The sequence below is a fragment of the Sebastes umbrosus genome, chromosome 9, assembly GCF_015220745.1.
Source record: "Sebastes umbrosus isolate fSebUmb1 chromosome 9, fSebUmb1.pri, whole genome shotgun sequence".
Lineage (NCBI taxonomy): Eukaryota > Metazoa > Chordata > Actinopteri > Perciformes > Sebastidae > Sebastes > Sebastes umbrosus.
In genome coordinates, this window is record NC_051277.1 from 31,436,569 (window position 1) to 31,456,292 (window position 19,724).

The 19,724-nt window shown below is 42.3% G+C and overlaps 1 protein-coding gene and 1 long non-coding RNA gene across 2 annotated transcripts; one reads left to right on the forward strand and one right to left on the reverse strand.

Moving 5' to 3' along the window:
* The first annotated feature begins 1,689 nt into the window (after positions 1 to 1,689).
* Positions 1,690 to 4,133, forward strand: LOC119494340. The gene is made up of 2 exons (XM_037780153.1): positions 1,690 to 1,869; positions 2,015 to 4,133. Exon 2 carries the CDS (start codon positions 2,093 to 2,095, stop codon positions 3,833 to 3,835), a length of 1,743 nt encoding a protein of 580 aa, XP_037636081.1. The 5' UTR covers positions 1,690 to 1,869; positions 2,015 to 2,092; the 3' UTR covers positions 3,836 to 4,133.
* Positions 4,134 to 18,840: 14,707 nt separating this feature from the next.
* On the reverse strand, positions 18,841 to 19,192 carry LOC119494343. The gene is made up of 3 exons (XR_005208178.1): positions 19,149 to 19,192; positions 18,975 to 18,994; positions 18,841 to 18,927 (listed from the first exon to the last, which is right to left on the reverse strand). It is a non-coding gene; the product is annotated as an uncharacterized LOC119494343 (long non-coding RNA).
* Positions 19,193 to 19,724: the final 532 nt, after the last annotated feature.

Sequence of the window (19,724 nt, forward strand, 5' to 3'; positions counted from 1 at the left end):
TCGCTGGCGGTAACCTCCTCAGATGTAGCGGGCACATATGAAGCGCGTGCATATGCCCGTTCTTGTGTGGTAGGAAGGGCTTCGGACAGAGAGGGGAGAGGAGAGAGCTGCTCGAGGGGGGCAGTAGTTTGCCTTTTCCGGATTCTACGCACTGCAGCTTTAATTAATGATTTAATGCGCTAGCTATTATGGTTTTTATTTTAGATCAGGAGGTCTGTCTTTAACAAACAGTTGCTTATTTATACATGAGGTAGCAACAGCAGATATGTGTCATGTTTCTGTCCATCTGATGAACATAAGTCCAATATTCACTCTCTTTTAGATCTGCTTTTGGTCTCCACCAGCTCCAAATATCTGTCTCTTTAGCTGCTAAATGCTCCACTATGTCCACCCAATCCTTTCCCACGGGAAGGCGTATAAATACCACGACATTACGCGGACATTTTGCGTGTTGTGAGTATACATTTTAGCATTTTCGTGTGTCATTTGTACGCAGTGCAAACGTCCGCAGTTAGGTTCAGGCAAGAAAACCACTTTGTTAGGGTAAGGGGAAAACGTCAATGTTGGGCTTAAGATAAGTAAGTAAGGTAAGTAAACACATACGGAAACAACTACAGGAAACACGCGGCTGCGTTTATATTGCAGTCAGTACAGGAGACATCAAGTCAAGAAAGGCGTAATTGCACGCTAAGCACCTTGTGCATTACTGTGGCACTTCTACGCCTTTTCGTGTGAACACGCTGGTTCACCAGCTAGTTTCTTGTTGTGTCTGTCTGCTGTTTGGTGCTGATCAGGTAGTGTACAGGGGGATTTATAACGTTAACGTTCTCAGCAGCTTCAGAGGAGACTGAAAGTTGCCAAGAGAATCTCTTCATATATCTGACATCCTTAGCTGTACTTGTGAGATGTGACTTACCAGCAGTTTATCACTATCACCACAAGCAGACCGCTATATGCAGTCAATTTAATATAATTACATATTTTAATGTAATAAATACAATAATACAAATTTAATTTTAATTTCAATTTCTGCATCAATAAAACAAAACCGAAAAAGAAGGCAAGAATGGCAAAAACGAGTCTGTAAAGTGCATCATAGTGCAACTTGCTACAGGAGCACATTTGTGTTAACCAGGCAATTAAAAATCCATTTGAAAATGCAAGCATGCCAACTCCGTCGGGACTCGGAGAATGGAAAAAGGGAGGGGGGTTGTGATTGCTTTAGACAGCGATCACAACAAAAGATTTCCACGCACTGTATTGAACACCGTTCCCCTGGTATGGAGCGGTCTCATCTGTATATGTGTGGGGTAATTTAAGAAATAAGGCAATTTAGTAAAATAGGACACAGTTGTACTCATGGTGCCTGTCATCAGTTACTATATTACCACATTTTAGTCCATCAGCCCCTTTATATCCAGAAGAGATGATGTTTTTGGTGATGAGCAAAGACGGGGGGGGTTGCCTTTGAGTGTGTGTGTGTGTGTGTGTGTGTGTGTGTTCAGTGTGCACGTGTATGTGCAGGTGTGTGTTTGTGTGTTTGGGTGACATCACAGCAGTGGTGACATCACAGCAGTGGTGACATCATCACTGCATCGTGACATCACTAGATGGAACACTGTGATGGGTTAAAGGAGAGGTGACATCACAGCAGTGGTGACATCATCACTGCATCGTGACATCACTAGATGGAACACTGATGGATTAAAGGAGTGGTGACATCAGTTGTGACATCTTAAAGGAGCAGTAACATCATAAAGGAGTGAAATTAAGGAGAGAGTCCCAGAATCACACAACTGTAGTTGAATCTGAAGACTCGATCAGACGAAACACATCGACTGAGAGAAGCAGTTGTCTCAAGAGAAAGAGGTATGAATTTTATGAATGCATTGCTTTAGATTAAAATTCCCAACAGTATATGAAGCAGTTAAAATGAGCCTCAACATTTAAATGCAGCTTACATGTTAGTTAATAATAATTAGGGCTGCAACTAACGATTATTTTCACTCATCAGACTATCTACTGAGAGAAGCAGTGAATTTCTCTCCAAAAACCACGAAGCATCGACAAGAATTGACCGTAAATCAGCATCATGCAGTCATCAAGAACTTCCCAGCCAGAAGCCATCATGCCCGAGTTCAACGTCCGTCGCGTTGTTTCCAAGCTGCTCAACTCCTTCTTTAAGGGGATGACGGCGGATCAGTGGGGACTTTTGAAATCCGGCAGCCCCGACGACGCCACTATGACCATGATGGGAGAGCTGCTGTTGGACATGACAGCGGCCTTGACAAAAGCTTTCCTGAAATCTCTCGGGAGCACGACCCTGGCGTCTGAGGACGACGTCCAAATCAATCTGGGAAACGCAATCTCTCAGGGTTTTGCCGAAGCTCTGGGCGTCGATGTCTCGGTTCAGTGTCCGAGCTCCAAAAGCTTGACGACATTGATCTCTGAAGAGGTTTCGGAGAACGTCCGAAGTGCCCTCTCCAGCCCCGAGGGCATAGTCCAGCGCCTCACTCCTCCCAGCAGACTCAACAACATGATTCTGCACGCCTGCAAAATGTGCCAGGCGTTCATCGGCAAGATGAAATCGGTGTTCTTGGCTCGACCGCGCAAGCAGAGGACCATCTGCGAACAATCAGATGTGGAACCGGAACCCTCAGACGCCGAAGACCGCCATGCGGCGACGCCTTCGTCGGACGTCGTGATTGAGATGAAAGACATCACGTATGTCACAATCATAATCAAAAAGCAGTTGAACGACATCACCGAACCTCTCTTGGTTGACGTGCCGGACTCCGAGTACACGTTGCTGCAGTCTCAAAACTCTCGGGAGATTGAAGACGTCGCGGAAGAAATCGCTCGGAGTATCGCCGAAGATGCTGTAAGACAGACTCCGTCGGCACAGAAGAGCAAACGCTCAAAGAAAAGCATCGGAAACAAAATTAAGAAGCTTTTGGCAAAGTGCTTTGCCAAAACGTGCCTCCATCGCATCGTGGCACAGATGAGGAAAAGATTCCACAGGGGCTCCAAAGTTCACAGCCGGGAGTCGGCAAAGTCTCTTACAAAGAAGATTACCGATCTGATGAAACAACCAGAAAACCGCGATCTTCTGGGACTCGGCGCTCCAGTCATAAACATTCTCCCCGGTCGAGTCTTGGAGTTCACAAAGGTCTTAAGTGATCTCCTCTACACACACATCACACATGGGCCAGAGATCATCCCCGAGCCGGTGATACGTGCCAACATGCGCGCCGACTTGCAGCGGAAGGTGCTCGGTTTCCTGTGTCTGGCCAGATGGTGGCAGATCTTTCAGTCCGACGACCTCGTCGACAATATGAGACACGCCATACTGGGGACTAAGCCCAGGGCCAAGAAACCTTTGGCAATCGCTTCTCCGTCTGCCCCGGTATCCGTGACGAAGAGTCGTGATGACTTTGCACGGCGAGCGCGGAACGAACAAAAGAAAAACTGCGTCGAGGTGATCTTGGAGAGGTTGGTCACGCGGATCTTCAAGAAGGCAAAAGTGACCTGGACTCTTTCAAACGTCCAGGACATCATCCAGCGCCTTTTTGATCAAACGTGGGCCGAAGTCGAGGGTCTCGATTTCGATTCCAGCCCAGAAACATTGGAAAACCTCGAAAAGGCCATTTACCGGGACCTGATTAAGACGTGGGGCACTGCGACGTGGGTGCTGGTGTCCTTGAAAGGGGGTCAAACGGCAGTCGGAGAGCGTATCGCCTACGCCGTCAAAGGTCACCTGATGGCACCACCGAGACAGAGGTCCTGCATGTGCAGGTGCTTCTCTTCTATGCTCACCGCCATGACGATGTGGTAAAGTGGTTTATGGGTTTTCTCCGGGAGCTCCGGTTTATCCCACATATAGTGAATAATTGGACTTATTCTATAGATAAAAAACGTCTTCAATGTGTCATTCATCTTGAAGGAAAAATTTACTTTTTCCTTCTGAATGAATGCGAGGGCTTGAGCTCTCAGCGCCACCACAGTAGTCAGTGTTGTCTACTGTTGTGGAACGCACGGGTTCGATCTGGGTGATCCAGTTCTCCCACAATCAGTGCATAATAATGAACATTATGCAATATACAAATACAATAAATAATAATAGAAATAATTAATATTCATTAATTTCTTCTTATTTCTTTCATCATTTGCTGTAAATATTCAACTCAGACTGAAGTTCTGCTGATTCAGTGAATTTTTATAAAGTGCAAAAATAAAGTACAAAGAAAAGTGTGTTTTGCGCTCTCTCTTCCATCATATACACTAATCTTAATTATTGCTAATTTTAATGAGTTTACCTGCCTGACTGTAAACATGTAGAGAATTATTGTAAAGGAGAATCAGGTTTCTTGTCTGTATTAGCTCACACAGTCTGGAAATGACTATTAATATTTAAAACCACGTCTATTCCTGGCCGATCAGAACTGTTGTAATTAAAGATCATTAAACCTTATTTATTATTTTTATATATTTATTTACTGACACCTTCACTGTAAGGTGTATCAAGACATATCACAATGATGGTGTATTGTTTTACTAAAAACATAAATGCACTCTTATTCAATGACAATAAATGAGGTTATTTTAAGGGGACGTGTGTTTTTAAGTGTAAAGAGAACTCATACATTAGTTCATTCAATAAGCCTATAAATGTGGAGGACGGCTATCCACATTCTGCAGACAGGTTCAGGTGAGTTTACCAGCTCAAGAAGTGACTGTGAGAGAGCTGGAAAGCATCTCCATCACTCAAGGTGGAGGGAGCACACACAGTGACGGTGTAAAGATGGACAAAACAATCTAATACAGGAAGTGATTATGTTGATGTTGTGCTTTTATTATGTTGTGCTTTTATTTTATAATGCAGTGAGGGCCCAAACGAGACCTTAGTGTGTGTGTGCAGATGTGTGTATGTGTGTGTAGTGTGCACGTGTGTGTGCATGTTTTTGTGTTGTGTGCATGTGTGTGTGTTCATGTGTGTGTGTGTGTGTGTGTGTGTGTGCGTGTGCGTGTGTGGGGATATCAGTATCTTCCCTCTACATTGAAAACTGAACCAGCTGCAACCTCTGAAAGACAGAATAGTGTCCGGGCCCTCCAGCGGGCCAGTAGAGTTTTAAAGGGACTATTTGTAAAAATCAGAAATGTCTTGTTAACAGCGACACCTGTGGCCGTTAAGTCAACGAAAGTCAGCGTCCTGTTGCTCACGCAATGTGCTCGCTCTACATAGACATGAACGAGCATCGGTAAAAACAGTGAGGCAACACACGTCAGCTAAAAGCACAATATCACTCTATATTTCAGCTGCTTGGCAGTAATGTTAGCTGACCAGACGAAGGTCTCTCCATGAATCAATGCTGATCCTAGTGTTGGCTTTTCCTGCTTCAGAAGGAGACAGGGGAGACACCGGAGTTTTGGTTGGAGACGATAACGTTACTCGATCCGGAGCCCCGTCACTTAACAAGACACGGGAAACCTCTGTTGGTCTAGAGGAACTGTAGCAGTTATTTCTGCACAAACGTCCACTGTACATTCACTAGATATTCTCAGAGCTACTAACTCTTCTGCAGTGTGGAGTGTGCGTGCATGCACGTGAGAGGTGGAGCGAGAACGAGCGCGGTGTGTGAGTGAAGGCAAGCAGGCAGAGGAACAGAGGCCCTGGAGACCAAAGCTACGGTCTTCCCTGTGTCTTCTGACCGTGGTCGGGGGGCTGGAGCAGGATTAGTTGACACTGTATAGCAAGACGGGCTTCACTAGATATAACTTTGCGGTTTTGGTGCTTCCGTGTAGTTTATTTTGGAACAGCGTAGCCACACACAAGCGCGTATTGGACACGGACCCGCAATGATTTATAAGAGTTTAAGAAGTTACAAAGGTACCTTTCAAGGGGTTAACATCACACCTTAAAACCTCCGGTACATAAATCACTATTAGGTTGTTTCTCTGCAGAATTACTGTTATATTGATGTCAGGTTACTTCATAGAAGAATGGAAAAAGAAACTTAAAAAGAAAAGTTCAGTTTACTGATACGACCAATATTCCATCAGCATGAAGTAAATGTAAAGTTTTGCTTGAGGACTGATTCAACCCGTCATTAAGTTGTAATTACAATGAAAACGTATTCAGGGAAGACTCCTGACTCCAGTGATTGCACAGGTGCCTCTGTGAGAGAGAGTGTGTGTGAGTTTCTGTACTTGCAGGTGGCTAATTACCCCTCTTGGTGTCTTTCTCTCTTCTGTATGTTCTTTTCTCTCTCTCTTCTGTCCCGTCTCATTAAGAGGCGTTCAAACCGTTTGTGTGAGAACAAAGTGAGTTGAGGATCGTAAACCTAATCTTCCTGACTCATTATCTTGGAGACGATTTTACTCTGTTCATTTGTTCACCTACTGTATGTGCATGTGTCACGTTCGTCAATCTGGCTTGGCACGGTACACGCTCAAACATATAAAGTACAACCCCAAAATCTGAACTTCAATCAATCAACCATTTAATTCCTCTGAAGCCAAAACCTCCCCTGTGTGCTAAAGTGTGTAAGAAAGCGTGTCAGTGTCACGTTTTGTGTCGCCGAAACATGAATATTACACGCCTTCATGAAGGTGCAGTGTTTTGTAGTGATGGAAGTCACAGTTGCAGTTTAAGTTGGTTCAGGGGGCTTGCTGAACCCCCCTAGTGGCCTTAACCAAAAATGCATGAGGGATTTAAATATGATCTATACTTTTATAATAACACAACTAATAATTTATTGTAATGATGAATAAAATCAACCTTGTTGTGTCTTAAGAAAGCAACAAGATAACTTTGGTGGGCTTTTTCATTGACTTGGAAGGGGTGAAGGATGCTCTCTGTCCACATTGAATCCGTTAAAGGAACTGTTTGTAACTTCTTACACGTATAAATCATTGCGGGTCGGTGTCCCATGCGCGCTCGCGTATGGCTAGGCTGTTTAGACAAGACTCCAACACAAACTACACGGAAGCACAGAAACCGCAAAGTTCTATCTAGTGAAGCCCGTCTGTTAAACAGTGTTGGCCGTAGTCAGACGACGCGGGGGAGACCGTAGCTTTGGTCTCCAGGACCGGAGTCTCTGCTGTACTCTGCTCCTTTGCCTGCTTGCCTTCACTCACACACCGCACTCGTTGTCGCTCTTTCGCTCTACCTCTCACGTGCATGCGTGCACACTACACACTGCAGAAGAGTTAGTTTAGCTCTGAGAATATCTAGTGAGTGGACGTTTGTTTGGACAGGTGTCGCTGTTAACAAGACATTTCTGATTCTTACAAACAGTCCCTTTAAGAAAGCAACAACATAACTTTTGTGGTTTTTCATTGACTTGGATGGAGTGAAGGATGCTCTCTGTCCACTCTGAATCCGTTAAATATGAACTTCTGTTGTGCTGTGGGCTGGAGTTCAGACTGGAGACATAACCACTTAAGATGTGTGATACTTCCTATCTTCCTACACGTGTAGCCTACTTTTAAACAGAAAATACACGTTTTATATTGTGGAAATTACACACAACTGAGCCAACAGTAGTAGGAAACTGTCAGGCGATCTCCCTCCAGCAAGCTGCCACCTTATTTAGGTTTTTGTAGTGAAATGAGAAGGTATGAAGGTAATCAGCCGTTCCTCGTCCATTGCGGCGCTTTCAACGTGAGCGACAGGAATAAATAGAAATTCCACTCCACATGGCGCCGCGCATCGCTGCGTCAATAATGGCTGGTTCGGACATATCCATATAAAACAATACAATCAATGTGATTTTGTCGCTGATGCTCACTCGCATCACATTCAGTTAGGACACGGTGTAATATGTACACACAGTTAGACCTCTCTGTGTTTTAATATGCTAAGATCCATATAAGACGCCACGGGGTTAGCCTACTGAAGGTTTATCACCGAGCCTGCAAGGCTCATCTCTGGTTTACTGTCAGGTTTTGCGGTTTGTGCGACTTCGGTTTCTACGGTAATTCTCGCATTATTCTATATTAGTCGGGAAATGAAAATGCACCTGCTGGTGCCTGATTATTAATTTATGTATAAACAAAGCGTCTGTTGTAAGTATTACATTCCCTCTAGATTTTTTATTTTGGTGAACCCCCAACCTTAAAGTTTAAACTGCGACTATGACGGACATCTAACTTCAGAGCTAGTTACGTAGTATTTAAAAAGTGAAAAATCCCACTTATGGTGGGCGGGTGGGGACGTGTATGGGACCAACACATACAAGACTTCCATGCAGGAGACTGGTGTTCCAGACAGGTGTTTTGTTTTGCACGTTACGTTGATGACATTTGTCACGTGTTTTCCGTACTGATGTTATGTTGTTTCTCTTTGTGTTTTACTTTGTTTTACATACTTATTTAAAGCTTCAGTAGGCAGTGTATTTTTGGCATCATTGGGCAAAAATCCCATAATAACCTTTCAGCATATTGTAATTCAAGTGTTCTGAGAGAAAACTAGACTTCTGCTCCTCCTCATGACTCTGTTTTCAGGCTTTAGAACATCTAGCCCGTGACGGGAGACTTTGACCAATCACAGGTCATTTCAGAGAGAGAGAGTTCCTATTGGCTGTGCTCTGGTCATGTGACCAGTACTTGGCGTTCCTTCAAGAGATTTGCAACATGGCTACCGGGTCACAAACTTTCTTATTTTACAGCTGAACCGTGCACTACAAGATGATTCTGAAAACATTTGAGAAGAGAAATAGGCATTAATGTTACATAATACGTGTCACCAACCTGATAATAATACGTGTCACCAACCTGATCTCACGCTTCGGCCTGAGATCAGGTTGATGTGTGTGTGTGTGTGTGTGTGTGTGTGTGTGTGTGTGTGTGTGTGTGTGTGTGTGTGTGTGTGTGTGTGTGTGTGTGGCCGTGTATTACTCATGTTGTGGAGACTCACCTTCCCATAAGTACCCATAACATAAATCAGTACATTTTAGGGTGTAGACTTGGTTTAGTGTTAGGGGATTAGGCAAGTAACGGTTCTGGTTGTGGTTTGGGGTAAGTCTACAGGAAATTAATGTAAGTCAATGTAATGTCCTCTAAAGTGATGGAAACACCACTTTTGTGTTTGTGTGCGTGTGCGTGCGTGCGTGTGTAGGCTTGTAGCGTAATTACCGAGCTGTTTAATGCTAACTGTGTGTGGGATTTCCTGTATGTGTGTGTGTGTGTAAGTGATTACTGACACCGCCAACAGCCCATATCGGCATTTTGTAGCGTGTGCTGTTGGCAAAACACCTGTTAACAGAGACAGAGGTGTAAAGCCTTTCAGCACACACACACACACACACACTTAAACTGTGTAGTAAACAAAGCCATCTAGGCGGGAGCAGCTGGGAACTTTATTGGGGCTCTTACTCAGCAGGATCTGCATATGAAAACATCCTGAGTAGTTCAACTAGCTTCATTTATCCAGAGGGAAACAGAGTGTGTGTGTGTGTGGTGATCTCATCCTGAACCTATCTATCTATCTATCTATCTGGCATTGCTTGTCAACTGTGTAAACATTGCGTGTGTGTGTGTGTGTGTGTGTGTGTGTGTGCGCATGTTTAAAGTTCAGGAAGCTGTTCTGAATCACTCGTGCCTTTTAAACATTGACCCAGTCAATATATTCAGATTGGAAAACGCGCTCTAATCAGCCTGATCAGACGGGGGTGGCGAGTAAACGCTGCGTCGTTGACACGTATACGGCAAGGTTGAGCTTTGATTATGGGATGGATTAGCATGCAGTGCTAATGAGCACGCTTGTGCATTCCATCGCAGCGGAAATGAGTTAATAGTTGTTTTGCATTATTGCAACACTGATTAAACTAGAATAATTCATGCAATAATTCAACAGTGTAATATCATGAATACTGCATTTATACTGTACATTTCAATAAATATTCTTATTTAATTTGTATTTATACGATTCTTGCATTTATATTTAACACACGTAATAGATCCCACTTCTCAGCGTTTGTTTTCCATACTTACTGTAAATTGTGGTTATATATTGTATGTGTTTCATATTTCTTATTTGTATTATTTATTTATATTTCTCTACATATATTGTTATGTATTGTAGCATTATGTACATGCTTTACATACTCCTTTATTTCTATTTTTTTATATTTCTTTATGCTTTTTTGTAAGAGCAACTGTATGTATTAAAGTATTTATGATTCTGATTATTTTCAAAAATATGTAGCATAACATTGTTTAACATTTGTGTCACAGGTCGTCACTGTAATCTGTATGTCATTACACGCTTAGCATGTGCTATACTGTCAAAAAAAATCACTGTATGATTTAGGGATGTCACAAGAACCGATACTTCGGTACCAAGTCGATGCCAAAATTTAAAAAAAGTGACGGTATTCTTTTTCTACAGTACTGAAGGTACCGTACGATGCCTGTAACGGTCATTGGTAGTGATGTGACAGTTAGGAAAATATTCCCACCTGTTAATAAACTTGTGACAACACCGGTGTTACCGATTAAACATTTTACAAGAAAAGATGACGGTCAACATGTGCAGAGCTCTGACTCTAATCTTCTGACGCCAGATACACCGCCACCATTTGGTGGCGGTGTGTCTGGCCTCTCCAGTAGTGCTTTTGCTGCGGGGCTCCGCTGCGGGGGTCTACCTGGCGACGCTGCTCTGTGCACATCGGCTGTGACAGCTCCATCCAACTCGTGGCGATTACCTCATTAACGTTATGGTTCCCTTATAGCATTGAGCTTAAACGTGAAATATTGCCAAATAGGTGCGTTTGCTTTTCGCTTCGACAATACATCATCTGCCTCCTACTCCTACTACTCTGAGCTGACGACCAGATGCGTTCATGGTCAGTATGTAGCGTCCGTCGTCTGACTATCGATTGATAACACGCTGCTGATACGCCAAAATTAACAAAATGGATAATTTATTTTTATTTATTACTTAAAGGCTACATGCCTCTGTTATTTGTAATGTTCAAATGTTTTTAATAAAAGAGTACGTGTTGATTTACATGGGATTTATTGTTGTTGTTTTTTTTACCGTGGTATTGAATTGTGTATCGAGAATCGTGGAAATTCACTGGTATTGGTATCGACTACTAGATTTCTGGTATCGTGACATCCCTAGTCTGATTGTCAAATTAAGTTTGACAACTTGGTGTAATGGCTGTCAGCAATGTGACTGTAAGGTTGGCCGAGTGTTCCAGTTAAGCAGTCAAGGTGTATTTATTTACAAAAATGGAAACCGACAATCCAATACAGAGATGTGCACAGTGCAGGCCTGGCGTTTAAGAAAAGAATTAGCTAATTGAAAAAATCTATAAAGACGCAGCATAGGCAATGCCCCTTTAATTGATGGGCCCTTGCAGCTCTCCAGTCTGGCTTGTCACTCATTGAGGTCCGATCTCCACTGAACCACCTCCAGGTTACCCAGCCTCCTCCTTTATTAAACTGGATCCTACTAAGGCACATTGATAATAATTAATAGTCAATCCCCCAACAGGAGTATAACAGCTGGTCCACAAAATATGACAAAATCTACAGTTAAAATATAAAACCTTCAATATGACATTTTCAGGCATGCCCTTATTCAAAAAGCAATTAAAATGGCATTGCTTATTGTCACACCAAAAACACCCCTCCAACTCTGTCTGTAAAGGGGAGACTCGTGGGTACCCATAGAACCCATTTTCATTCCCATATCTTGAGGTCAGAGGTCAATGGACCTCTTCCTTGCTAAAAATGTTGCCCAAATTCACCTTAGCTCTCCTCGGAAAGATCCTTTGGGGGCTTTGAGTATCTGTAGCAAATTTAATGGCAATCTATATAGTATTTTCCAAAATATTTTAGCTGTACCAAAGTAGTGGACCAACCATCCAATTGCCATCCCAAGAACCCTGCTGCCAGCATGGCAAAAACAATCCACAAAGAACATGAAACTGTCCCTAGTCTTTCATATGTTCAGTGTACATCTTGAGGTTTGGTTTTAGGCGGGAAAAAAAGTTTAGTATGCAAGAGTTTCAGAACCCTGCGCTGGACGAGAGTCAGGTTGTATCAGGTGGAAACTCTAAAACTCTACCACAGCTGCTCTGGTAATGTATCATGACGTTTGAAGGCATCTTAAAAAACAGGGTCAAGTAGACTGTATAATTTAGAGAGAGCTTCAAACCCAGAGATTTTCTGCATGGCCGCACTCATTCCAGCAAATTCCAAGCTCCAGGATTAAGCTTGTTCTAATTGACTTAATGTTAAGGAACCAATTCACAAGTCAAATAGAAAAACAAGAATTACTTCGCCGCTTGAATTTATAACACGAGGGAAAGAGACATTCAGCTGACATCTAATCAATTTATAGTGATTCCAAAGGCTCGGAGATTTCACATGCCAGTTATGCTGTTTAGGAAACAAAATATTTGTTCCACGTTTGCATGAATTTAAGTAAAGTTGCAGACTGTTGTGACTTTAAAGGATTGACTCAGTTAAGCCCTTCAGTTGTTGACACTTAGGCCATAATTAACTCACACTGCCAGATAACTATGCTGTGTGTTAATGTTGGATGTGTGTGTGCACTGTTGGATTCACCACCGTGACATTAAGCCCCGAGTCAAATGTGTCAAGTTAAATCTTGTTTGGATGTCATGTTTTCATAAAGTTTAATGCGCAGATCAAGCCTTATTTAAAAAATAAATAGGCGAGAAAAAAGACCCATTAAATGGAAAAATGCTTCCGAAAACAGAATCTCCTTATTTAGAAGAAATAAGCCAGTTAAGTGTGATGATGTGTCAACTCCACCGGCACTAAAAGGCAGTAGCACTTTAGGAGATAATTCACATCAGTACAGCATCGCTAGTTTTCCGCATAGTCACAGGGGTGTGATGACTCACAAATTCATTTACATTTTTGAGGTCTGAATTCAACTTTATTTTCACAACTAAAAAAAATGTTCTCTGTGCAATGGGAACACATTTGTGCCAGTTTGAATCTGCTGTACTTGAAGGAGAATTTAAGGGTTAATATTGGCACCACTGAGTATTAAGTGGTTATGGGTTCCTTGTGGTTGCAGAGATTGACATGGGCCAAGCCCCTATGCTGGCAAAATCCCTCCTGCTGAACTGTCCTAAAGCAAGACTACAGTGGCTAAATTTTAAGTAAGGGATAATATACAGCTAGCAGGTTATTGTTGTGAAATAAACCTTGACAAGGCGATGTGGTGGACCCTGAAACATCGCCCTGAAGGGGTTTATTTCACAACAATGACCGGCTAGCTGTACATTATACCGCTTCTACAAGCACAGCACCACTTCTACAGATTCTACAAAGGTTTTAGTCAGGATAGGACCAGGCAGACTCTCCATTTGGCCACTTGGATACCCAAAGAGTGCCAAATGGGTTTTCTACCTATTGAAAGGGAATCTGGCTCTAAAATACTACTGATATCCACTACAGGAGGCTATGTGCACACAATGGAGCCTTTGGCCATGACATTTACCCTGTGCATCATCACATTCTACCATTGTGCACAGTATAAAATCAATAAAAAACAACAAAATTGTATAATTTTGACTCCAAATGGAGTAGTTTTATTATAATAATGAAATATGATCAAGTAAAACTTACAACTGACAAAAAATATTCCACAGTCAAGTATGTACATTCAATATAAAAACGGTCAAAAATATTGTAAAGTAAAAATACAATGTGTTCATTTTATTATAAACATTTTAAAATCATTGCCAAGTAAAACATTTTTGGTCAAAATACACTTGGAGTGCTGTTTTCGCAGCGTTAAGGCCTCGTCTTTTAGAAACAATTCAGAACAAAAGACCACGACAGCATTTTATGAAGTTTTTATTGGCAGTGTTTTAACACACAGCTCAGTCGAACCCGGTACCGGGTTCCTCAGGTAAAAGAGGTTAAATAAATGATTTACTATACATGATGTCAAGTGTTTCTAATTTCTTTCTCCACCATACAGACATTGAATGGTGTGTTCAGGGATGCATGAAGCTGTGGGGTGGGAGGAGAACAATGTCAAGCGATGACGGTTGGGGTAGCCCAGTAGTACCGGCAAAAGAACTTCAATTCACTTTCACCCCTGCTGATTCCCCTGCTCAGTGAAGGATGATTCCACAAAAAAGAGCAACTGAACTATGACTTTAGCATTAGATTGCATACACTGATTCATGAATTTATGATGCCTTGAAAGGGAAAGAAGCCTCATTTAGTCCTAAATGTACGGTGTAATTACTGCAAACAAATGAGTAGGCGGTGAAGATGATTGAGCACCCAACTTACACCAGAGATATTGTAATGCAAAGACCACATTTATGATGAACCCCATTGATTTCTGTTCCACCTCCCCTTTCTCTAAAGAAGACAATAATGTTTAAAGTGATTTTTTTTCTGTGGACATTTCTCTCATTTCCTCATCTACCATTGGCAGAAAAACAGCGCCCTCTTCCTGTATTGTGCTGAGAAATGAATTGTGGAGCGCAACCGAGGCTGTCAAGTCTCCTTGCCAAAGGACCTCTGTGATTACAGTAATTAACCCATTTCAAAATACATGTGGAAATAATTTATTAGTGTCACATGACTACTGACAAGAACAGACAGCCTAGCGACTCCAAATAGGATGTGTGCGTGCATGCTGTATAATGCTCCACTGACACTTTTATTAGATCATAAAACACTGTTTTGATCCACAGAGAGATCTTCATCAGGTCGAACCAGACAAAGATCCTTCTCAGAATCAAAACATTGGTTTGTGGTCGAATACAGACATCTATGGGGAATTATATAAAGATTAATATATCAAACATGTACATTCTTATTATCCCCTAACATGAGGCAAATAATTAGTCTTAAAGTGACTGTTTGTAACTTCTTACACGTATAAATCAATCCGGGTCGGTGTCCCATTCGCGCCCGCGTGTGGCTACGCTGTTCGGACAAGACTCCAAAATAAACTACACGGAAGCACCAAAACCGCAAAGTTCTATCTAGTGAAGCCCGTCTTATGTTGGTCGCGGTCGGAGGACGCGGGGGAGACCGTAGCTTTGGTCTCCGGGGCCGGAGTCTCTGCTGTACCCTGCTCCTCTGCTCGCCTTCACTCACACACCACGCTCGTTCTCGCTTTTTCGCTCCACCTCTCACGTGCATGCGCACACACTCCACACTGCAGAAGAGTTAGTTTAGCTCTGAGAATATCTAGTGAATGTTCAGTGGACGTTTGTGCAGAAATAAATGCTGCAGCTCCTCCAGACCAACAGAGGTTTCCCGTGTCTTGTGAAGTGACGGGGCTCCACAGAAAAAAACTTTGTCTCCGACCAAAACTCCAGTGTCTCCCCTGTTCCCTCCGGCCGCGGTTGGGAGGCTGAGGCAGGAAAAGCCAACACTAGGATCAACATTGATTCATGGAGAGACCTCCAAGCTAACATTACTGCCAAGCAGGTGAAATATAGAGTGATATTGTGGTTTTGGCTGACGTGTGTCGCCTCACTGTTTTGAGCGATGCTCGTTCATGTCTATTTAGAAAGAGCAAGCGTGAGCAAGCGCGAGCAAGCGCGAGCCCGACGCTGACTTTCGTTGACTTAACCGCCACATGTGTCGCTGTTAACAAGCATTTCTGATTCTTACAAACAGTCCCTTTAATGGGGCTACTTTCACTTTCTCCATCACTGCCCACTGTTGTGTTTTCTGGTAGTTGTGAAGGGACAAAACAAAAGAACAGCAGGAAGCGAGCCAAAGAAATACAATGATTTAGGCAGAGTGGAGTTATATGTCCTGTATTAGTAGGTTCAGACTCGTCATGAGCATTAAACCTGCAGCAGGCAGTATATTTTTTGGTATCATTGGGCCAAAATCCCATAATAATATTTAAGCATGTTGTAATTCAAGTGTTCTGAGAGATAACTAGACTTCTGCTCCTCCTCATGGCTCTGTTTTAAGGCTTTAGAACATCTAGCCCGTGACGGTAGACTTTGACCAATCACAGGTCATTTCCAAGAGAGAGAGCGTTCCTATTGGCTGTTCATTGAATGAAGGCATCTGTCAATCACTCGCAAAGTCTAATCAAATGGTCAAACTAGGGGGCGCTGATCAAAGAAAGTTTATTCTGGCTGGTGGGCAGTGCTTGGTATTTCCTCAACTGTTCTCAACATGGCTGCCGAGTCACCAACTTTTTTATTTTACAGCTAAACAGTACAATACAAGATGTTTCTGAAAACATTTGAGGAGAGAAATAGGCATTACAGTAACGGAATATTGATTCATATTTGATCAGCGCTGCCTAGTTCGACCGTTTGATTGGAGTTCGCGAGTAATCAACAGCTGCTCAGAGACGGCAAGGCTCTGATTAGTTTTTATCCATTTCATGCATTACTGTCAGAATATAGTGACTTTGTTTAATCATATAAGGAGAGATCAATTGAAAGTGAATAACGACATTTATTGAGATTAACAACAGAGAAGGGCTTTGGTGTAGTACATCTTCAATAAGCACAGGTCCATGAATACAGGAGGTAGGCAGAATCCCCCAAAAATGTGGAAGAGAATTCTTGTGCTTATGATCAACATTTTCTCATCCCAACTTGTCGCATACGTATGCTTTGTCAGACCCCTTAGCATCACGTTCCACTCACAGTAAACACATGCTTAATGTTGTGCATTAAACAAAAAGACTTGTTCAGGATTTGGCAAGAAAAAACACTTAGTTTAGGGAAAAACAACATGGTTTGGCTTAAAATGACTATGTTTGTAAAGTGAAACTGTGAATTAATGAATATTATGTTACGTTAATGCCTATTAGAATCATCTTGTAGTGCACGGTTTAGCTGTAAAATGAGAAATTTGTAACCCAGCAGCCATGTTGGAAATCTCTTGAAGGAATGCCAAGTACCGGTCACATGACCAGAGCACAGCCAATAGGATCGCTCTCCCTCTCTCTAAAATGACCTGTGATTGGTCAAAGTCTCCCGTCACGGACTAGATTTTCTAAAGCCTGAAAACAGAGCCATGAGGAGAAGCAGAAGTCAAGTTATCTCTCAGAACACTTGAATTACAATATGCTCAGAGGTTATTATGGAATTTTTGCACAATGATGCCAAAAAATATACTGCCTACTGACACTTTAACTTACTGGACACGAACCGCGGTCTCCTGGATGAAAGCCCTGTGTTTGTCGGACCTATTCATCTCCCCTCCCACCCGCCCAGTGTGTGTCTTTCACTCTTTCCTTGTGCATTTACTGTTGCCCCAGATGGGTTTACATTGTAGTTAACGGAAAGTACGGTGCATTGTTCTAAAGGGTGCCTTGTGCGGCGGTATTGAATGCTGATGGTCTTGACGAAGCATCTGTATTTTGACAATTTGGGAATGAGTGATTCAATAATAAGGGGTTACATGACTAAGAAAAGACAATTAGTGGTAAGCAAAAAATCATATAAACTTTAGGATTACAATGGAGCAAGGCCAGAAATGTGAAGAGATGAAGCTCGGGTTGGTAATGTTAAGAAACTTGAAAGAGTATGCTAGATTTTAAAAAGAAATATCCAACCAAAAAACCCAGCCCAGTGTAGCCAACTTTTTTCCAATGGAAGTAGCTAGCAGCACTAGCTCTAAAAGTCCCAAAATCGATTCTCCAAGTCGGCAACACTGACAGTCCGTCCCTTCAGGCCTCACTCCAAAATGATCATAATGAACGTAAACAACAAACATGGCTACTGTTAGTACTCAAAGCTGTTAAGCTAGCAGCATGTAAAAGACAGGCAGGCAGCCCGTTTAATCATTTAATTCTAATGACATTATTGGACGGGCTTATTACAGTTCCGCGACAGCCACAGATACTGGATGGGTTTTTTTTATTTATTGATCGCTGTCGGGATGTGATGAGAATTTCAACAAACTACCACAGCACCACCAACTAGATGCACACCAGGTGGGACTCGGTGGAGCAAACGGCATTGGAATTGGATCGAACATGTATGCTGGAGATAACTATTTGTTGCAGAGAGAAGGCAGAAAGTCCCCCGTGCTGCTGCAGACGTAGCAACACCTGGCTGATCCTAAATGAGTGGCCTGAGTACTGCTGAGGGCAGAGATCACATTTAAGAAGCACTTCCCTGAGGTTATGAATAAACCAGGATTTAGACATGGGATTATTATCAGGTATTCGTGAGAGAGGAGGTAGAAGGCCAGTTGCTTTTCAGAGCCTTAGGAATTTCTTCCTTGAATGTAGCATCCTGCTAAATGGGCATCTGGAGAAGGTTATATATACTACATAACAATAAAAGTTGCTTTTATTCAGTCAGAAGTGTTTGTATGCTGACTGAATTCTCTTTGATGGTTTATGATGGATTCATGAGAGGGCACATGCTGTTATAGCTGCATGGACAGAAATGAATTTGCAACATGAATTAGTTTTGTAATATGTGTAATTTAGTTAATAGTTTCTGTCGTCATTTTACGCCACCAGTATACAAATACAAATAACCACAGAACCCCGCCGTAGGCTACGTCAAACCTGTTTTGTTTCATTATTCTGCAGTTTTTTCTGCACATCAACAGGCGTGTTTCCCAAACTGTCATCCGTCATGAGGGGAGAGTTCTAATAATGAGTTTGTTCTGATCCCACCTCTCACCAGTTGGTACGGCGTAACTGACTGCAATGTGGCCGCACCATGAACACGGGACCCAGTGTCCTCTTGTGCGCACAGAATGACGTAGTCTTGTTTGCCTCAACCTAACGTTAAATTGTTTAACCTAACAACGTAGTTTAGTTGCCTCAAACTAATGTTTAACTGTTTAACCTAATGATATAGTTTTGCTGCCTAAACCTAACTCTAAATTGTTTAACCTAATAATGTAGTTTTGTTGCCTAAAGCTAACGTTGAATTGTTTAACCTAAGGACATAGTTTTGTTGCCTAAACCTAACTCTAAATTGTTTAACCTAACGATGTAGTTTTACTGCCTAAACTTAACGTTAAATTGTTTAACCTAACGACGTACCTCATGATGTAGTTTTGTTGTCTAAAGCTAACGTTAAATTATTTAACCTATTATGTCGTTTTGTTGCCTAAACCTAACATTAATTTGTTTAGCCTGTAGCGGCATAGTTTTGTTGCCTAAACCCAACGTTAAATTGTTTAACCTAACAATGTAGTTTTGTTGCCTAAACCCAACGTTAAATTGTTTAACCTAATGATGTAATTTTGCTGCCTGAACCTGACGAAGCAGTTTTTTGCCTAAACCTAACATTAAATTGTTTAATCTAATGACAGTGTTGTTGCCTACAAAACACCAGACTTTTAACCAAGAGACCCGTGTTCGAGACCGTTGTTGACCGTTGTTTTTTTTTTTTATATAAGTTACGTTAGTGCCTTTTGTCACGTGATGACAAAAGAGGAATGTCTTTGGTATTTATACGCCCTCCTGTGAGACTGGGTCGAGTTCTTTCCTAAACCTAAACTACAGTGGATTTGTTGCTTAATCCTGAAGTGAGGCTAAGGAGTAACTAGAGTGGTTTTGACACCCGAAATAAAGTGAGGCCACGGGGCGTCGATGAGTATGTGTTGAATTTTCACACATTCCGTGCCACCACCACGTAATGCGCTGTTAAGAGGTCGTGGTCACTTTACGCATTTCTGGGAGATCACATTGGCTTTGTTAGTGGTCACCACCATCCCCCCCCCCCCCCCCACAAAACCGATGGATGAAAATCAGAGGA

Bases quoted from the DNA above. Each gene is read 5' to 3' on its own strand.
- LOC119494340 (XM_037780153.1), top strand. From the start codon at position 2,093: ATGCAGTCATCAAGAACTTCCCAGCCAGAAGCCATCATGCCCGAGTTC.